General features: G+C 46.5%; 1 protein-coding gene across 1 annotated transcript in view; it reads left to right on the top strand.

Annotated features, from left to right (window-relative positions):
- LOC143983850 (hydroperoxide isomerase ALOXE3-like) overlaps positions 1-18,054 on the top strand; it is a 170,432-nt gene that overhangs the window by 42,265 nt on the left and 110,113 nt on the right. Inside the window, exon 4 of the mRNA XM_077483950.1 lies at positions 1,817-1,945. Within this exon, the coding sequence (XP_077340076.1) occupies positions 1,817-1,945 (129 nt within the window). The remainder of the gene's footprint in view (positions 1-1,816; positions 1,946-18,054) is intronic.

The raw sequence follows: 18,054 nt of genomic DNA, 5'->3' as shown, positions 1-18,054 counted from the left end.
CACAGTTTAAGCCACGCCCACCTTCCTGAAATGTGTTTGCCAGCTCCCTGAAATTAGTTTTTTCAGGTTGGGATGTCTGTAATACAGGAGTGCAATTGGAAGACAGGGACAGTGTGACACCATCACACCTGATCGCTGTGATAGCCTCTGATTGGCTATCATACTAATCAGTCACTGTGTAGCCTGCCTCTGTGTTTTTTTTCTCCTCTTGACAAGAGAAAAAGATACATTGTATCTTCTTCACCTTGCTGAAAGAGAAAAATGTAAACAAAGAAAACAAAGAACAGTATGTATAAATAAAAACAAAGCTAAAAAACCTTGAGCTAGATTTTACTAAAGGCACAACGTTTTTTTTAGTTTTGAATAGAGTGGAGAGGGATTAGAACACCTGTCAGTTTTTATTGCTGTCTGCGCATCTTTTAGGGAGATTCACCCTCTCTATTTGTCCTGATTACCATTATCATTGAAAGTGAGAGTAAAGAAAATCCCACAATTTGAGTTTGCCCCAGAAAAGTAATAAAGGGGAAATCTTCCAATGGGGCACTAGTTCTGATATTCTGAAAGAATATAATTAATTTGCAGGGATTTACTCTCACTTCCTGTTTGGATATGGAACAGGAAATTAAGAGAAATTTCTGCAATGGGACACAGGTCGCAGGTTTGCTCTATCCAAAATAAAAAAAAAAAGGTTTTGCCTATAGTTAACGACCAGTTGCTGTCATTATACGTTGGTACTTTGACATGGAATACCATTGTTATGGCAACAAATAGCTGCCATAACCCCGGTATCCTCTTAAACGGTGGGAAGCTGGCTTTCCGATAAAAGTGATCTCTGCAGCAGATTTGCCGCAAGATCACTTTTATTGGTGGCGGGAGTGGTGCCTCCCCTCTAAGCTCCGGTCATCTCCACCGCTTACCAGAGCCGTCGGCAGCGGCGGAGACAATCAGTTCCTCTCCCGTGCTAGACTGGATGCCTAGTGAGTGAAAGATGGTCCCCACTCGGTTCCATAACATTGGATGATGGAAACAATGTCAAACGTCACTTCAGCCCAGTGCTCTTAAAGGGGTGACATAAAGTATTGCAATTACCGCCATTTTATTCTCTAGGGTGTTAGAAAAAAAGATATAATGTTTGGGGGTTCTAAGTCATTTTCTAACAAAAAAAAATTATTTTAACTTGTAAACAACAAATCTCAAAAAGAGGCCCTAAGTGGTTAAGATTTGTTCTAAGTAAGTGTCAGAGTTATGCCTTGTACACATGATAGGATTTTCCGACAACAAATGTTGGATGTGAGCTCGTTGTCGGAAAGTCTGACCATGTGTATGCTCCATAGAACATTTGTTGTCGGAATTTCCGCCAACAAATGTTTGAGAGCAGGTTTTCAAATTTTTCACGTTTTATTGTCGGAAATTCTGATCGTGTGTACATAAGTCGGATGCACAAAAGTCCACGCATGCTCGGAATCAAGCAGAAGAACCACACTGGCTATTGCACTTAATTTTTCTCGGGTAATCGTACGTGTTGTACATCACCGTGTTCTTGATGTTCGGAAATATTGGGAGATACCGATTATCATTTAGCACCAAATTAAAGCCCAATTTGTCCTGAAAAAAACAACAAGGTATAATTCATATTGATGCACTAATAGTTGCGATGATATGTATATTTTTACATGTCAAAGTTGAAAAGTTAGATATTTAGATTTGTTTTAGCTTTGTCATGAAGGGGTTAAATCCGCTACTTTAGAATGATTGTAACTAAATACTGACTTGGTTCTAGTAACTAGACCTTTAATAATAATATTCTATTATGTAGGTGGAAAGTTTATGCAGAAGGTGTCCCTCATTGCATTGATGTAGCCAATGATGATCCACTGAATCTGCCTCCTAATGAACAGTACTCCTTCCAGAAGCAAACCAATTTCGGTTTATTATCATATTCCACGTATGTATCAAGTATTTGTTGATCTGCAAAGAAATGCCAGACAATATAAAGTAAACATTGATATCTCATTGACTTTCCTAATGTGTCAGGAAACCCACTGCCACTCAGTACAATAAAGCAAATATAACAATATAAGCTACAGTCAGTAGAAAACATGGAAATATTTTCTAGTACTTTATTTTCTATAGTATATGTATACTGTGGTCATGTGACTTTTTACGTGCTACGTATCACACTGTGAGATCACCGGTGGAGCAATCAGTAAATCTGATGCATCCAGCAGATGTTCCTTTGCTTCCCTGTGCCTGCGCAGAGCTGGTTGGCACTGTGGTAACAAGGGTTGATAGGGAAGAAAAGCATTCTAATTCAAATAATAAAGACTTAATAAAAAGCAGGTGAGCAGTGTTTTAAAATGTAAAATGACAACAAAAAAAATATGAAAAATAATAATCATACTGTATTTATAATGGGGGAGGTGCAGTTTTTGCTGATTGACAGCCTCTGTCACACTCATAAGCCACTCGCAATCCGAAACTCATTATCATGTGGACAGATACAGGGGAGAGGAAGCAGATGTCACTCAAAATGCTGGTGCCACCCCTCAAGCCCCTAAAAAGTTACTTCCAAATGACAAACCAGACATTGATCTATACAGGGAACTGGTGGAGCATGCACACTTGGAGTGGCAACGCAGAGCACAGTGGATTGGTTGTTACAGTATTGATACTAACAACAGAGAAGTGCATTGAAACAGCAAGATCAATCAGGTAATTACTAATAATGGAAATGTGCATTAATTAAAGGTTAAGCAAACAGCTACAGATCTTAAAAAAAAAAAAAAAAAATTGGGGTTTACTGACACATTCTATAGGCTGCTGCTTTTCCAATCTCCTAAAGCCGGCCATAAATGGTTCAAATCTTGGCCGGTTCAGCAGGGTCCGGCCAAGATTCAAACCATCTATGAGTAGGCTGATTGTACCAAAGTCGATCCATTGATTGATTTGGGTACAACCGCTATAACGGGAGGGATTACCCCATCAAGACTGACTGTGGTAATGTGGGAATTTTGTGATTTTCTTAAGAAAAATTGCATCATCTATGGCCTGCCTAAATCTTTTGATTAATAGAAAAAATATGCTAATTCTTCTCGAGTTCAGCTTTCATGCTCTGCAATAATTTATGTTTCAGAAATTTTTCCAGCTGATTAATATTGTCTAAATCATTGCTTTTTTTCTAACACAGAAAAAGCCTTTATTTCAGTTCCATGAATTTTATGTAAAATATTCAAATACAGTAACTTGACAGTCATTTGTTGTTTATTAATATAGCCAATTTAAAACCTCCTAAATTTAAAGTTGACAGTAATCCTGTTAGTTACTGTACAATACTGTCAAATTATAGTGACAGAAGGTAGCACAAAGAGGACTTTAAGGTCTATCAACATCAACAATCGAGGTACCGACTGCTCAAATACAGCTAAACAACGTTCAGAAAAAAATACATTTGGGATGGGTCGAATATTAGGGCGGCAAGCGGCCAATGAGCAACAGCGAAGGCATGAGATGGGGGAGGAAAGCAAGCCATCCATGGCCCGCCAATTGCCACGCATCCAGTCAAAAAAGGAGACAGAGTGAGCGGTGCTGTGTGGCCACATAGGAGGATAAGGAAGCCTCCATATCCCCACCAGGGTCACAAGGATAGGCAGAACCAACTGGACCAAGACAAAGTGACACACATTCACAAACATAACAAAAATACGGGCTTTTATAGATGAAATAAAATATTGCTTAAAACAAGTAGGTAAATATATTACAAATCCATAACCCTGAAAAACAGTAAAAAAATGTTACACTAACTTGGGTTTAGATATATTATATCACTAGGATTGTGGGATTAAATAACACAATTAATAGACCAATGTAGCAGATCTAAAGTGGAAGTTGGGCCATATCTTAGGATATTGAGCTCCAGTCATGAGTATAAACAAATAACATATTAATTAATCCAATAGGAGGTACCTATATAACTATGGAAAATATTGATATGTGTATATATATATATATATATATATATATATATATATATATATATATATATATATATATATATAGGTAACCCACAATTTCTGCCAGGGCAAGCAAAATTTTGAGCACAACTGTGTGTGTGTATATATATATATAGAAAGGCCAGTATGGTGGCCTGAAATTATGGGAGGAGCCCGGTGGAGTATATAACCAGCCCGTTCGCCTATCTTCCTCGTCGGTTCCGGTGCGCGATACCTGATACGTCAGATATCAAGGGCCGACTATCCAGACCAGACGCAGTGAGCCTGTTCGTCAGTTCCCGCATTTTTCGTCTCCGTCTTGACAACTCATCTTCTCGTTCATCAGCGTCCGTCGGTTTCGCCGTCGGAGTGTCGTCGTACCCATCGAATTTGTCGTTGCACGTCGGGCCGGCTGTCGCAGGTAGGGCTTCGGCACCCCCTTTTCAATTCATGTATTTCGATGTACCGTCAACATTCCCTGTGCTCACGAGCCGCTCGCTGCTTTCAAATCGAATGTTTTCTGTGGCCCTCGTACGCATGTCACTGTTTTCTATTTTCGATGTAGTCGTTATCACCTTTCGACACGTTCGATTACGCCACGTCAGGCGATTCATTCGCAGGTACGGCATTCGAAACCGTTCGACTGCCCGAGCATTTCTATTAGTATCGGTCGAATCGTTCGACTCACAGCCGACTGCTTGTTACGGCAAGGCAAGCAGTCCGCACGTTTCGCTTGGTCTGCTTCAATTCGAATATATCTCTTCATTCATGCAGTTATGTTATGTATTTCATTTCATCTCATTCCAAGTCATTTCAGTCCCAGTCATTTCTTCCGTTTCAAAGCATCTCTGTCACTAGTCGCGCTCCGGCGCGAATCCTGTCGCACCTCTGGTGCACCGATTCGCTTTGAAGTGCCCCAGGGTTTGGCCTCATTTCTGTACATGCTCCAGAGACTGAATCACTCGCAGGTTCACGCACGGTCCCTGATTCTTGTCTTTGTCATGGCATACCATTTCTGTCACTTATTACGCTCCAATTCGAATCCTGTCGCATTCTTCTATGCACCGATTCGTCCTGGTGTGCCCAGCTGCTACGCCTCATTTCGGTACATGCTCCAGAGACGGATTCTTTGTAACCTACAGTCCAGTCGTTGAATCCTGTCTCTGTCATGGGATATCATTTCTGTCACTTATTACACTCCAATTCGAATCCTGTCGCATTCTTTTATGCACCGATTCGTTCTGGTGTGCCCAGCTGCTACGCCTCATTTCAGTACATGCTCCAGAGACGGATTCTTTATTGTTACCATCAGTCCAGTCGTTGAATCTTGTCTCTGTCATGGGATATCATTTCTGTCACTTATTACGCTCCAATTCGAATCCTGTCGCATTCTTTTATGCACCGATTCGTTCTGGTGTGCCCAGCTGCTACGCCTCATTTTAGTACATGCTCCAGAGTCGGATTCTTTGTCGTAACCATCAGTCCAGTCGTTGAATCTTATCTCTGTCATGGCATATCATTTCGGTCACTTATTACGCTCCGATTCGAATCCTGTTGCATTTATTTATGCACCGATTCGTTCCGGTGCGCCCAGCTGTTACGCCTCATTTCAGTACATGCTCCAAGGACAGGTTTCATCTGTTTGGTTCAAGGGCTCGTCCTCTGATTCTTGTCTTTGTCATGGGTTTCATTTCATTTCACCTATCACGTTCCGGTATGAATAGTCACATCTGTGTACCAAATTCATCCCGGCGTACCCCAGGAATGGCCTCATTTCAGTACATGCTCCAAGGACAGGATTCATCTGTTTGGTTCAAGGGCTCGTCCTCTGATTCTTGTCTTTGTCATGGGTTTTCATTTCATTTCACCTATCACGTTCCGGTACGAATAGTCACATCGGTGTACCAAATTCGTCTCGGCGTGCCCCAGGAACGGCCTCATTTCACTACATGCTCCAGAATCCGTTTCGTGCTCAGTCGCAAGTTGTGGCATGGCGATCCGGATCTCTGTCATGGCAGGTTCTCTCATTTCACTGTCACATGCCGCTCCCCGGTTTGGGTCCAGTTGATTTTTTAAGGTTTGGATGCCTACCAGGGGGCCTTGCTCCTCGGCCTCATTTCATTATAAAGTTGCCTCAAAAGGGAAGAACACAGCTTCGTTTAGGCGTGTCTCGTTGTTTTTCTCCACATACAAGCGTAGACTTCGTGCAATCGTCGTGAATACACATCCAAGCGTAGACTTCTTGCAATCGTTGCAAGCACGCATCCAGATATAGACTAATCGCAATCATTGTAGACCTCTCGCACTCATTGCAAGCACGCATTCGAGCGTAGACCTCTTGCAGTCGTTGCAAGCACACATTCGAGCCTAGACCTCTTGCACTCGTTACAAGCACGCATTCGAGCATAGACCTCTTGCACTCATTACAAGCACGCGTTCGAGCATAGACCTCTTGCAGTCGTTGCAAGCACGCATTCGAGCATAAACCTCTTGCAATCATTGCAAGCACGCATTCGAGCATAGACCTCTTTCAATCGTTGCAAGCACGCATTCGAGCATAGACCTCTAGCGATCATTGCAAGCACACATTCGAGCATAGACCTCTTGCAGTCATGGCAAGCACGCATTCAAGCATAGACCTCTTGCAATCATTGCAAACTGATGTCCAGGCACAACTTATGGCAGTCATTGCTGGCATGCACTTCTGGCTGCGCAATAGATTGCTTTGGGGAAAGCCTGGATACCTTCCTAAATGTTTCGTTGTATTACAGGGTACTTATACTATATATAGAATTGGGCGTGTCGGGTGGTGTGATACCTTATTATTTTGATTTGTGGTTGGACCGGATGGACTTCTGTCTTTTCCGGCCTGGCTACCCATGAAGCCTACTGTAATTCCTTGCAATCGTTGCAGGCACGCGTCCTAGCATAACATCTTGCAATCATGGCAAGCACGCATCCTGGGTAACATCTTGCAACCATCGCAAGCACGCGTCCAAACATACATGCAAGCACAACTCCCGCAGTCTTCGCAGTGCACATGCGGTAACACGAATTGCTCACAGTCACCACGTACACATCTCCTGTGACAAACTCCCGGGCAATTGTCGCAAGCACACGTTCAAACACAACCTTTAGTCATGCCAAGGCTCGCGACTTAGCATAACTTCTTGCAATCATTCGTTGCAAGCACGTTCTCAGTGGCACGCTAACTGGCTACACGTCATTTTCAGCAGCACTTAATTGGCCACTCGTCTCCTGTGGCTTACAAACCACTCACTGTTGCCTGTCTGTCCGTCTCTTCCTTGGGACAGTTGAGTTCAACTTCCGTCCGCACCAGGATCATGTTGACACACGCGACTGGCTTCTTCCTGTAGCACGCCCAGGCTATTTCTAGCCAGCGTTCAACATTTCTTATCCTTACAATGCTCGGAGAGCCATCTGTTGTTACGGCCCATACAGCAAGATCCCCACTACGAGGCGTCCAGAGGCATCAGCCCATAGCCATCGGCCAATGCTCGCCCATTACAACTGCCATCTTTACGGGCATATAATATCCTCGCATATTCCCCAGGTTAGTCATCCAAAAGACACCTACAGTCCCTTCACGGCATGTCGAGCGTCGCTATGCACATCATCCCTCAGGGGTCGCGCCTTTGTGTCACGCCTATTGGTCTTACTGTCCCTCTCACAGGATCCAGAGCAAGTCCTCAGCCGGGTTCCCGCGGCAATAGCAGTCCTGGCTATGCGGGAGGAATTCCTATCGTCTGGGAATGACGTCTCCCTGTTCATTCCCTCCGTGTCTTCCCTTTCTCCCCAGGTGATGACCGACGCAGCGGCCTCCACGGGCTTGCGGCTGTTTTTTGGCCACCTCTGGCTCGCAGCTCCCTGGCCTCCCCAGTTACTGGCAATTCCTGGCTGCGCCAAGGCGTCCTCTCTGTTGGTTATGTCCTTCCTACGTCGACTGGTCCAGCTCTTGTTGTTGTTTCAGTTCAACATCCATTCTTCCTTTATCCCCGGTAAATTCAATCAGGCAGCGGACGCCCTCTCCCGCTTTTAACCTTGTCTCGTTTTCGTCCAGGTACCCGGAGCCGGACCAACATCAGCAGCTATCCCGGACTGATCTCAACTGACCCTGGGTTAGCCCCTCACCTCCTAGCGGCTACCCAACTCATTTGATCACTCCCTTTCCCGCAATACCCTCAAGGCCTATCAATCAGCCTGGAGGGCCTTTAACCAACTTCATCACGTATCACGGTACAGAGACGTCCCGTGTCAAGCAAGTCATAGCCTTCATTTCCTGCTGCCACTCGCAGTTGGCGTTATCCTTTAATACGATCCGGCTATACCTGACCGGTGTACAACATTTCACGTCCCTCCAGGACCCTACCGTACCCTTCCTATTTTCTTACCACGCCGTTCGGGCTGTTATGCGCGGTATCCAGAAGCGCCAGCCGATGGCCGGCACCAAAACGACTGCCTATCACAGGAGACGTTTAGAAATATGTCAGATATCCTGGCCACTTCACCTTTTCGGTCTCCACATTAGTGTCATTTACAAGCAGCCATACACCTGGCCTTCTACGGCTTCTTACGGCCAAGCGAGTTTACTTGTCGTAGCCTCACAGCACGCATGCTGTGCAAGCACCACCTGGTCCGATACGAAGACCATTTCGTCTTACACTTAGCAGTCTCCAAGACGCAGCAGCTTGGCTCGGGTTCGGACATTCACTTCTATAAGTCCAACAACCGCTGGTACCCGGTCGCCATTCTCACGCGCCTGTTGACCCTTTTGGCTGATCAACCAGGAATTAGTCCTCTTCTGCCATTTCTCACTAAACCTCTGTACGCTGCCCGGTGGAACGTGTCAGGATACTCCCGGGTATCCTTCACCTCTGTCCTACTCACATTATCAAGAAGTTGGGCAGATGGAGGTCCACCTGTTTCGCCCGCTACATACCCAATCCGCAAGCGGAGATGACCCAGGCCTTTGTCGAGCTCACCCAGTAACAAACTTGGATCAATAAAATGCAACCCCTACCTGAATGTTTTTGCCCCCTTATTTTGGTATACCGTACGTCAGACCAGGGCACACTTTCAGGTCCATTTCAAGTAAGCGAGTTTATGTTAACCTTGTTTGTCATCCTTATCCGTATCGGTCAGAGGGCTCCACACCATAAATAGAAAGGCCAGTATGGTGGCCTGAAATTATGGGAGGAGCCCGGTGGAGTATATAACCAGCCCGTTCGCCTATCTTCCTCGTCGGTTCCGGTGCGCGATACCCACCCACCCACCCCCTTTTTCAGGGCATTTCTCAAGCATCATACTCCTCATGAGAGTACTCATTTCACTCCATTCATATTCATTTCATTTATCACCCACTTCTATCTAAGGTATGCCCCCTTATTTTGGTATACCGTACGTCAGACCAGGGCACACTTTCAGGTCCATTTCAAGTAAGCAAGTTTATGTTAACCTTGTTTGTCATCCTTATCCGTATCGGTCAGAGGGCTCCACACCATAAATATATATATATATATATATATTATATAAAAGACATGTAAAAACGTTTAAATTATGTCATAGGAACCACAAGTGGTAAAGATAAATCCAATGTAGGTGCTTATAAATATCAATAAAAAATATACATTAACTAAGTATACTCCTCTGCATCATCCTGGTTTCAATTTTTAGCACATTGGAGTTAGTGATGGACGAACTTCCGAGCATTCTACAAGCATTCTTTTTTTATATGGGAAATTGTTGTGACAATTCAGGACTGTGGAGCGCATGAAGGCAATGGAGGAGAGGGAAGGTCAGGGACCAGGGTAGGCAAAGAAGAGGGTGCAGGAGATGATCACCAGCAGCGTGACATACAGCAATGACACCTGCACCGTGATAGAATCATCTGACACCAGCACCGTGATAGAGAGCACTGACATCAGCAGCGTGATATACAGCAATGACACCTGCACCGTGATAGAGTCATCTGACAACAGCACCGTGATAGAGAGCACTGACATCAGCACCGTGATATACATCACTGACATCTGCAACGTAAGCAGCCCCAGGAGGAAGTCAGCATAGCACAGGGATGGTGGGAGCCCCTCATAATGAGCATAGCACAGGGATGGTGGGAGCCCCTCATAATAAGCAGCCCCAGGAGGATGTCAGCATAGCACAGGGATGGTGGGAGCCCCTCATAATAAGCAGCCCCAGGAGGAAGTCAGCACAGCACAGGGATGGTGGGAGCCCCTCATAATGAGCATAGCACAGGGATGGTGGGAGCCCCTCATAATATGCACAGCAGAGGTACAGCCCCAGGAGGATGTCAGCACAGCACAGGGATGGTGGCAGCCCCTCATAATAAGCAGCCCCAGTAGAAATATGACACCGCTCAACCTCTTCAAAGAGGAGGGTACGGGCATATAGTACAGTGTGCTTTTTTTGGACAAGGAAGTGAGCCAAATGAAGAAAGAAGGTCTGTGTGCTCGATTAAAAAAATTGTTTATAGACATATACATGGTCTACTGGTCACATGTGTTGAATTCCTCCGAGATCCATGCCTCATTAATTTTTAGAAATGTGAGGTAGTTAACACTGTCGTGAGCTAGGCGAGTACGCTTATCGGTCACGATCCCCCCTGCTGCGCTGAACGTCCTTTCGTACAGGACACTGGATGAGGGGCAAGCCAACAGTTCCATTGCAAATTGGTCAAGCTCTGGCCAGAGGTCAAGCCTGCCCACCCAGTAGTCCAGGGGTTCATCACTCCTCAGAGCGTCCACATCGGCCGTTAACCCGATGTAGTCGGACACCTGACGGTCTAGGCGTTCCCTGATGCTGGATCCGGATGACACCTGTCGATGGGTCGGCTGAAAGAATGACCTCATATCTGAAGTCACCAACACATCTTCAAACCGGCCTTTTCTTGCAGGCGCTGTTGGATTGGTACCCGCAACTCCTTCTCTGGGAGTGGGAATTGCTCCTCTGCCAGCGCACGCAAAGGCAGAATGCAGCATTTCTCGAAGCAAGGCCTGGAAGTGCTCCATTCTGCCAGCCCTCTGACAGCGGTAACATTTCCGCCATTTTGTGTTTGTACTGGGGGTCTTAGTACGTTGCCACCCAGTACTGGTCCTTGACCCTTATGCTTTTTATACGGGGGTCCCTATTAAAACACTGGAGCATGAAGGCCCCCATTTGCACTAAACTGGAAGCGGTGTGACCTGTCTGGTGATCTACTCAAATGGGCGCAGAAGTCTGCATGCGTCGCGCATGAGCAGCCACTGGTGCGGTGAAAAAAAACCCAGCTCCCCAGAACCTGTTCTGACGCAGAGTTCATACAGGTAGACGTTAACTGCACGTTTCTGCTGGAGCAGCCTATCAAGCATATAGAAGGTTGAGTTCCATCGCGTCGGGCAATCGCAAATAAGACGTCTGACCGGCAGATTGTGTCGCCGCTGAATGTCAGCAAGGCGAGCCATGGCCGTGTAAGATCTTCTGAAATGGGCCGAGATTTTCCTTGCCTGCCGCAAGATGTCCTGGACCCCAGGGTATTTGACAAGGAATCGCTGCACGACCAAGTTTAAGACGTGTGCCATGCATGGCACGTGCGTGATTTTGCCCTGTTTCAATGCGCTAAGCAGATTGGCACCGTTGTCACACACCACTTTACCAACTGTCAAATTGAGCGGTGTTAGCCACTGATCTGCCTGTGAACGCAAAGCTGAAAGGAGTGCCGGGCCAGTGTGGCTCTTGGCTTCCAGGCACAACAGACGCAGCACGGCATGGCAACGTCTCACCTGGCATGTCGAATAGGTTCTGGGGAGCTTGGGCGGCGCAGCGGAAGAGACGCTAGCAGCGGAAAAGGAGGAGTCAGCCGAGGAGGAGAGGGAGGAGAATGGAGTAGGAGGAGGAGGAGAAGAAGAGTCAGGCCTGCATGCAATCCGTGGCAGTAAAACCAAATCTACACGGGTGTCACGGGTTACATGCTTGACGGCCGTCAGAAGGTTTACCCAGTGGGCAGTAAAAGTGATATACCTTCCCTGCCCGTGTTTGCTAGACCATGTGTCTGTGGTCAGATGTATCTTGGCACTGACACTGTGTGCCAGAGATACATTCACTTGCCGCTGAACATGGCCATATAGCTCTGGGATGCCCTTCTCTGAGAAATACTTCCTTCCTGGGACCTTCCATTGTGGTGTTCCAATGGCCACAAATTTTCGAAAGGCCTCCGAGTCCACCAGTTTATATAGCAGTAGTTGGCGGGCTATGAGTTCTGACAAGCCAGCCGTCAACCGTTGGGCAAGAGGGTTATCCGGCGTCATCATTTTTTTACGCTCGAACATTAGGCCCACGGAAGCCTGCCTTTTTGCAGAAAAACGTGAGCTTGGCATGATGGAAGGGGGAGTGGAGGACAATTGTGAGGAGAGAGGAGAAGGAGAAGTAGAAGACGAGGCTGGACGGTGAGAGCCTGGAGTGTGGCTTTGTGTGTTCCGTTGCTCCCAATCGGCTCGGTGATGGCTGCTCATGTGCCTTCTTAAGGTGGTCGTCCCTAGGTGAGTATTGGGCTTACCGCGACTAATGCGTTGACTGCAAAGATTACAGATGGCAACGCTATTGTCAGCAGCGGACACGTTAAAAAAAGCCCACACTGCGGAGCCATGTGCCGGTGTCCTGGGAGCGCCAGATGTGACCGTACATGGTCGATGACTCATTCCTGATACATTTGCAGTCTGCTTTGTCCCTCCTGTGCAATGTAAGTTATTCCTGCTTCTCCTCCCTATCTGCTGGTCCATATCTCCCTCTGAACTCCCCTCCTCTTCCTCTCTTGTGGGCACCCACGTGACATCACTAGACACGTCATCATCAACGTCACCTTCCCCACCGCTATAAGTAGAGATCTCGGAGTAGGCAGCAACACCGGGGACCAACCTTCTCCTTGGGCTGATCTGGGTACTGTCGTCAGACTGCTGAGTAGCGGTTGTTGCTACCTCCTCTTCCTGATCCAATACCAAGAGTGGCTGCGCATCAGAAAGGTCTTCTTGATATGGATCGGAAAATAATTCCTGTGACTCAAGTGGAAGGTACGTGGTGGGGGTGGTGGTGGTGATGTTGTTGGTGGTAGTGTCTTTGGGGGTGCACATAGCAGAGAGTGAAGAAGAGGGTGCAGATCAAGAGGATGAGGAGGGTGCAGAAGAGTAAGGCTGAGCGAGCCACTCAACCAAGTCTGGTGCATCCTTTAAAGTAATTGAACGCACCTTCTGCAACTTCCCACTTTGGCTCAAGCCTGTTGCTCCTGCCCTACCCCTACCACCCCTGCGGAAGGGCCTGCCTCTTCCTCTGCCTGTCATTTTTTAAATGACCCTGTGACAAAACTTTCAGTCCCTATACCGATGAAGGACTGCTGCAGTATAGGGCAGCGGTCAGCAGTAGTGCACCTCAACCCTATGTATTGTGGACCTATACCAGTCCTTATAGAATGGCAGACTGTACCTCACTCAACCCTATGTACTGTAGAACCCTAGACAGACCAAGTTACCAGTCCTTATAAGAACCTTTGTGGAACAAGTAGGTTGTGACTGATTAGCAGACTGTACGTCAGTCCCTATACCGATGAAGGACTGCTGCAGTATAGGGCAGCGGTCAGCAGTAGTGCACCTCAACCCTATGTATTGTGGACCTATACCAGTCCTTATAGAATGGCAGACTGTACCTCACTCAACCCTATGTACTGTAGTAACCTATACCTTACCAGTCCTTATAAGGACCTTTGTGGAACAAGTAGGTTGTGACTGATTAGCAGACTGTACGTCAGTCCCTATACCGATGAAGGACTGCTGCAGTATAGAACCCTAGACAGACCAAGTTAACAAGTAGGTTGTGACTGATTAGCAGACTGTACGTCAGTCCCTGTACCGATGAAGGACTGCTGCAGTATAGGGCAGCGGTCAGCAGTAGTGCACCTCAACCCTATGTATTGTGGACCTATACCAGTCCTTATAGAATAGCAGACTGTACCTCACTCAACCCTATGTACTATAGCACCCTACACCAGGTTATTACAAGTCCTTATAAAGGACTTTTGTGGAACAAGTAGGTTGTGAATGATTAGCAGACTGCAACAGAAAGGCAGCAGTCAAGTATAATATTCTTTCTATATTTGGAAGAAAGAATATTATACGTGTACAAGCCTATTACCATACCACTGATACCAGTCCTGAAAAGAACCTTTGTGGACCTAATATAGTAACAGCTACTGATTAAACTGACCCTCACTGCCTCACACACTGCTTCCTGCCTGTCCCTATATAAACTGACAAAACAGAGGCTACTGGAACAATAACTGGAATAGCACTTTTGTGGACCTGATAGTAACAGCTAATGACTAAACTGACTGTCCCTACAGCAGACACACCGTCCTGTCCCTTTCTCTAAACTGACAAAAGACACTCAGGCTGCTGCAACAATCAGTAGCACAGCAAACCTATATACACCTAACACCTATACCAGTCCTGAAAATAACTTTTGTGTACCAAATAGCTAGCGATTTGGGTCACTGCAATCTCTCCCTGCTCCACACAGCAACCTCTCCCTATAGTGACAGAAGAAAGAATGTAAAATGGCTGCCGGATCGGGTGTATTTATAAGTTAGGGGGAATGTCCAAGTGTCCATATGCTGTAATGTCTCAATTGGCTGCCCTGTACCCCCTGACGGATGTGTCATCATAGGTCAAAGTTCTTTTACACAGTAAACACGGAAGTCCGCCAGGCGAACGGCGGCAATAGTCTGCCGATCGGGCAAATCGCGAACAGCCGAAATTCGCTGCGAAACGACCGCCGGGCGAACCGTTCGGCCATCACTAATTGGAGTCATCTAGTGGACAAAACTATATCTTGCATTTCAAATTATTTAGAGCTAAACTCCAGGAAAACTTTAAAAAATACATACGTTACAACTGTTTTACATGACAGCGATTTTGTATATCTGCCAATTCAGTCCAGAGATTTACAATGCTCTGCCACAAAGCACAGCCATGTCAGGTAGCATATGAGACCTGATTTTTATGTGCTGCTGTTCAGTAATGCTTAAAGATTACTCCCAACAGCCGTTGACTGGATAGTACAAGGAGAAGCAGCACAATGGCAAGCTCAAATTCTGCTGTCTGCTCCAATCAGTATGTTCTTTGCACTGCAATACAACTAAATTTCTTCATATGCTGCTTCTCCTTCTCCCCTTCTTAGTACTGTAGTACAATGGACTGCAGCACAATGATATCAAGGCAGATTTAGGTACTTATACTTTTTGCATTAAAAATACATTTAAGGATGTGTTGATAAATTCAGAGCTAATTTCTGCATTTTTTATTTCCATGGAGCTCAGATTTAATTGTTTACACAGAAGCCTAGCAAGAAAGCAGAAACACATAAAAAAAAAAAAAAATTTTTTCTTTTGAATAATATATTTTTAAAATCTATCCCATTTGGACATAATATTGCTGTGATGCCTCCTGTTTGGGCAGTCTTTCCCAATTTTCTTACCGTGTAGCAGAGGCCACAACTAAGAATGATTATACCTATACTATCTTGATTAGTAAAGTAAGGGCGCGTACACACGGGCGGACTGTTCGCCCAACTTTGTTCGTCAAACAATCCGACAAACAGTCCGCTCAAAATTTGCATGAACGGACTTGACCACACACGATGAACGAACAGTCCGCTGAAAGCGTGCGCGATGACGTGAACGGCACGTACGACGGGATGAGAAATTCGACGTCCAATACACTGCAATGCAACCTTCGCCGTGTAAATCCTTTCTGAGCATGCGCGAAACTTAGTTTGTCGAACAAGCCTACACACGAGCGGACTGTCCGCTGAAACCAAGTTTCAGCGGACTGACTTACGGAAATTCCGAAAAACTTTGTTCCACAGACTGTCCGCTGAAACTGTCCGCTGAAGCCCACACACGAGCGGACTGTCCGCTGAAACACTGTTCAGCGGACAAAGTTGGGCGAACAGACCGCCCGTGTGTATGCGGCCTCAGATTTAATAGATAAAAAATGAAGAATATGGTATACTTCGAGTATGTTACACCCAGAGCAGATATATTTTCAACATCCTCCTGCTCTATACAACAAAATATCAATAACAAACATAAAATGATTATGTTGAAGTGGTCAATGTAGTTCTCTTTTACATTGGACTGAAGAAAAGTCTCATATTGGTGGATAGTAGGAGAAAGGCCCCCTTGCATTGGAGAAAGTACTGTGCCTAGCACAAAACATGTAGACTAGAACTCGTTTCTGCTTTCCATTTTAATAAATATGATTATTTTGCATCTTAGTTTGCAACATTTCTGTTGCTGATATAATTGTCCTTACACTGGTAGCTAGTGAAAAAAGAAACTATTACAATGAAGGTTAATGAGAAGAATACCCCTTACAATGGTGGTCAGTGTAGTGCCTCCTTAAACTGATGATTAGTGGGAAGTGTGCCATTGAGGGTCATTTGACTGACCCTCAACCATTGGTGATCAATTAGAAGAATGGCCTCTTTATACACAGCTACAAATACCACTGCTGTCAGTGTTTTGTTTTTCTTTGCCTAAAGGAGAGTAGAAGCCGTTTATTACCGGAACTATGCAGGCACCAGTGGCATATCATCCATGTGTGCAATGTGTGTGATACACATGGGCCTTGAGGAGGTTGGGGCTAACCCACACTCTGACCCACACTGCACCCATGGACAAATAAAGTCTATGTTGCTGCAGCCAAAATGTAAAAGCAGAAAAAATCAGCGCAGTACAACCCCTTTACAGAAAGCTGCTGAACACCAAGGGTCAATCACCAAATCCCAAAATACAATATATGAAACAGATAGTGCAGCGCTCTAACTAAAATAATTTCTAACATATTAAAATTAATATAATTAAAAGTCCAAAATAGCTTATATATCTAAAAATCCATGTGAGAAATCTTCAGTGGTATACAGTCAGATCATGCATAAAGTGACTCAGTGCCAGTGGGGGCCACCACCATTGGTAGAATTGGCTGCTCACCTCATCGTGTGGACCCTTTAAATTACAGAGGGTCACATGCACTTAGTATCAGCGAATGCTTATCAACTCGTCCAATTGCTGTATTCCTCCTCACAGATAATATCTGACCGGTTCACAATCGAAGATACAGCTTTCTCCCACTCAGAGTCAAATCAACTGACAAATTCGTGGAGTATCCACATTGGATAGTTGTATGGCAGTAGCATGGGCGTCAGCAGCAGGGGGCAAGGGGGGTCAAGTGCCCCCCCCTGGAATCCCCAAGGTGTTGCAGCTGCCGTCATGCTGCATTTTTTTTACTGAGTCCGCTGGCGGCTGCATCCTCCGCTCTCTCCTCTGGATCACAGCGCTAGCTGGCTCTGTGTTCGGCGGCCGCTCTGTAACATGGCCCCGCCCCCCCAGACCTGTTCGTGTGATAGTAGAGATAATCAACGTTCCGCCTATCACATGAACCGGTCTGGGGGGGGGGGGGCAGGACTGTGTTACAGAGCGGCCGCCGAACACAGAGCCAGCCAGCGCTGTGATTCAGAGGAGTAGATGCCCATCCATACAGCTCGCCATGCGTGCCACAGTGCCTGGAGAGGAGAATCGAGGGGGGGCTGCAGTGCTCTCCTCCACCACCACACTCTCCTGCCCCCCCAGTGCTCTCCTCCACCACCACACTCTCCTGCCCCCCCCCAGTGCTCTCCTCCACCACCACACTCTCCTGCCCCCCCCCCAGTGCTCTCCTTCACCACCACACTCTCCTGCCCCCCCGCTCTCCTCCACCTCCACACTCTCCGCCCCCCCCCAGTGCTCTCCTCCACCACCACACTCTCCTGCCCCCCCCCAGTGCTCTCTTTCACCACACTCTCCTGCCCCCCCCAGTGCTCTCCTCCACCACCACCCTCTCCTGCCGCCCCCTGCTCTCCTCCACCACCACACTCTCCTCCCCCCCCAGTGCTCTCCTCCACCACCACCCTCTCCTGCCCCCCCCCCAGTGCTCTCCTCCACCACCACCCTCTCCTGCCCCCC

Source organism: Lithobates pipiens, unplaced genomic scaffold, assembly GCF_037356315.1.
Source record: "Lithobates pipiens isolate NorthernLeopardFrog02 unplaced genomic scaffold, aLitPip1_a1.2 Scaffold_16, whole genome shotgun sequence".
In the NCBI taxonomy this organism is placed as follows: Eukaryota; Metazoa; Chordata; class Amphibia; order Anura; family Ranidae; genus Lithobates; species Lithobates pipiens.
The sequence above is the reverse complement of the archived record's forward strand: the minus strand, read 5'-3'. Positions and strand labels throughout refer to the sequence as shown.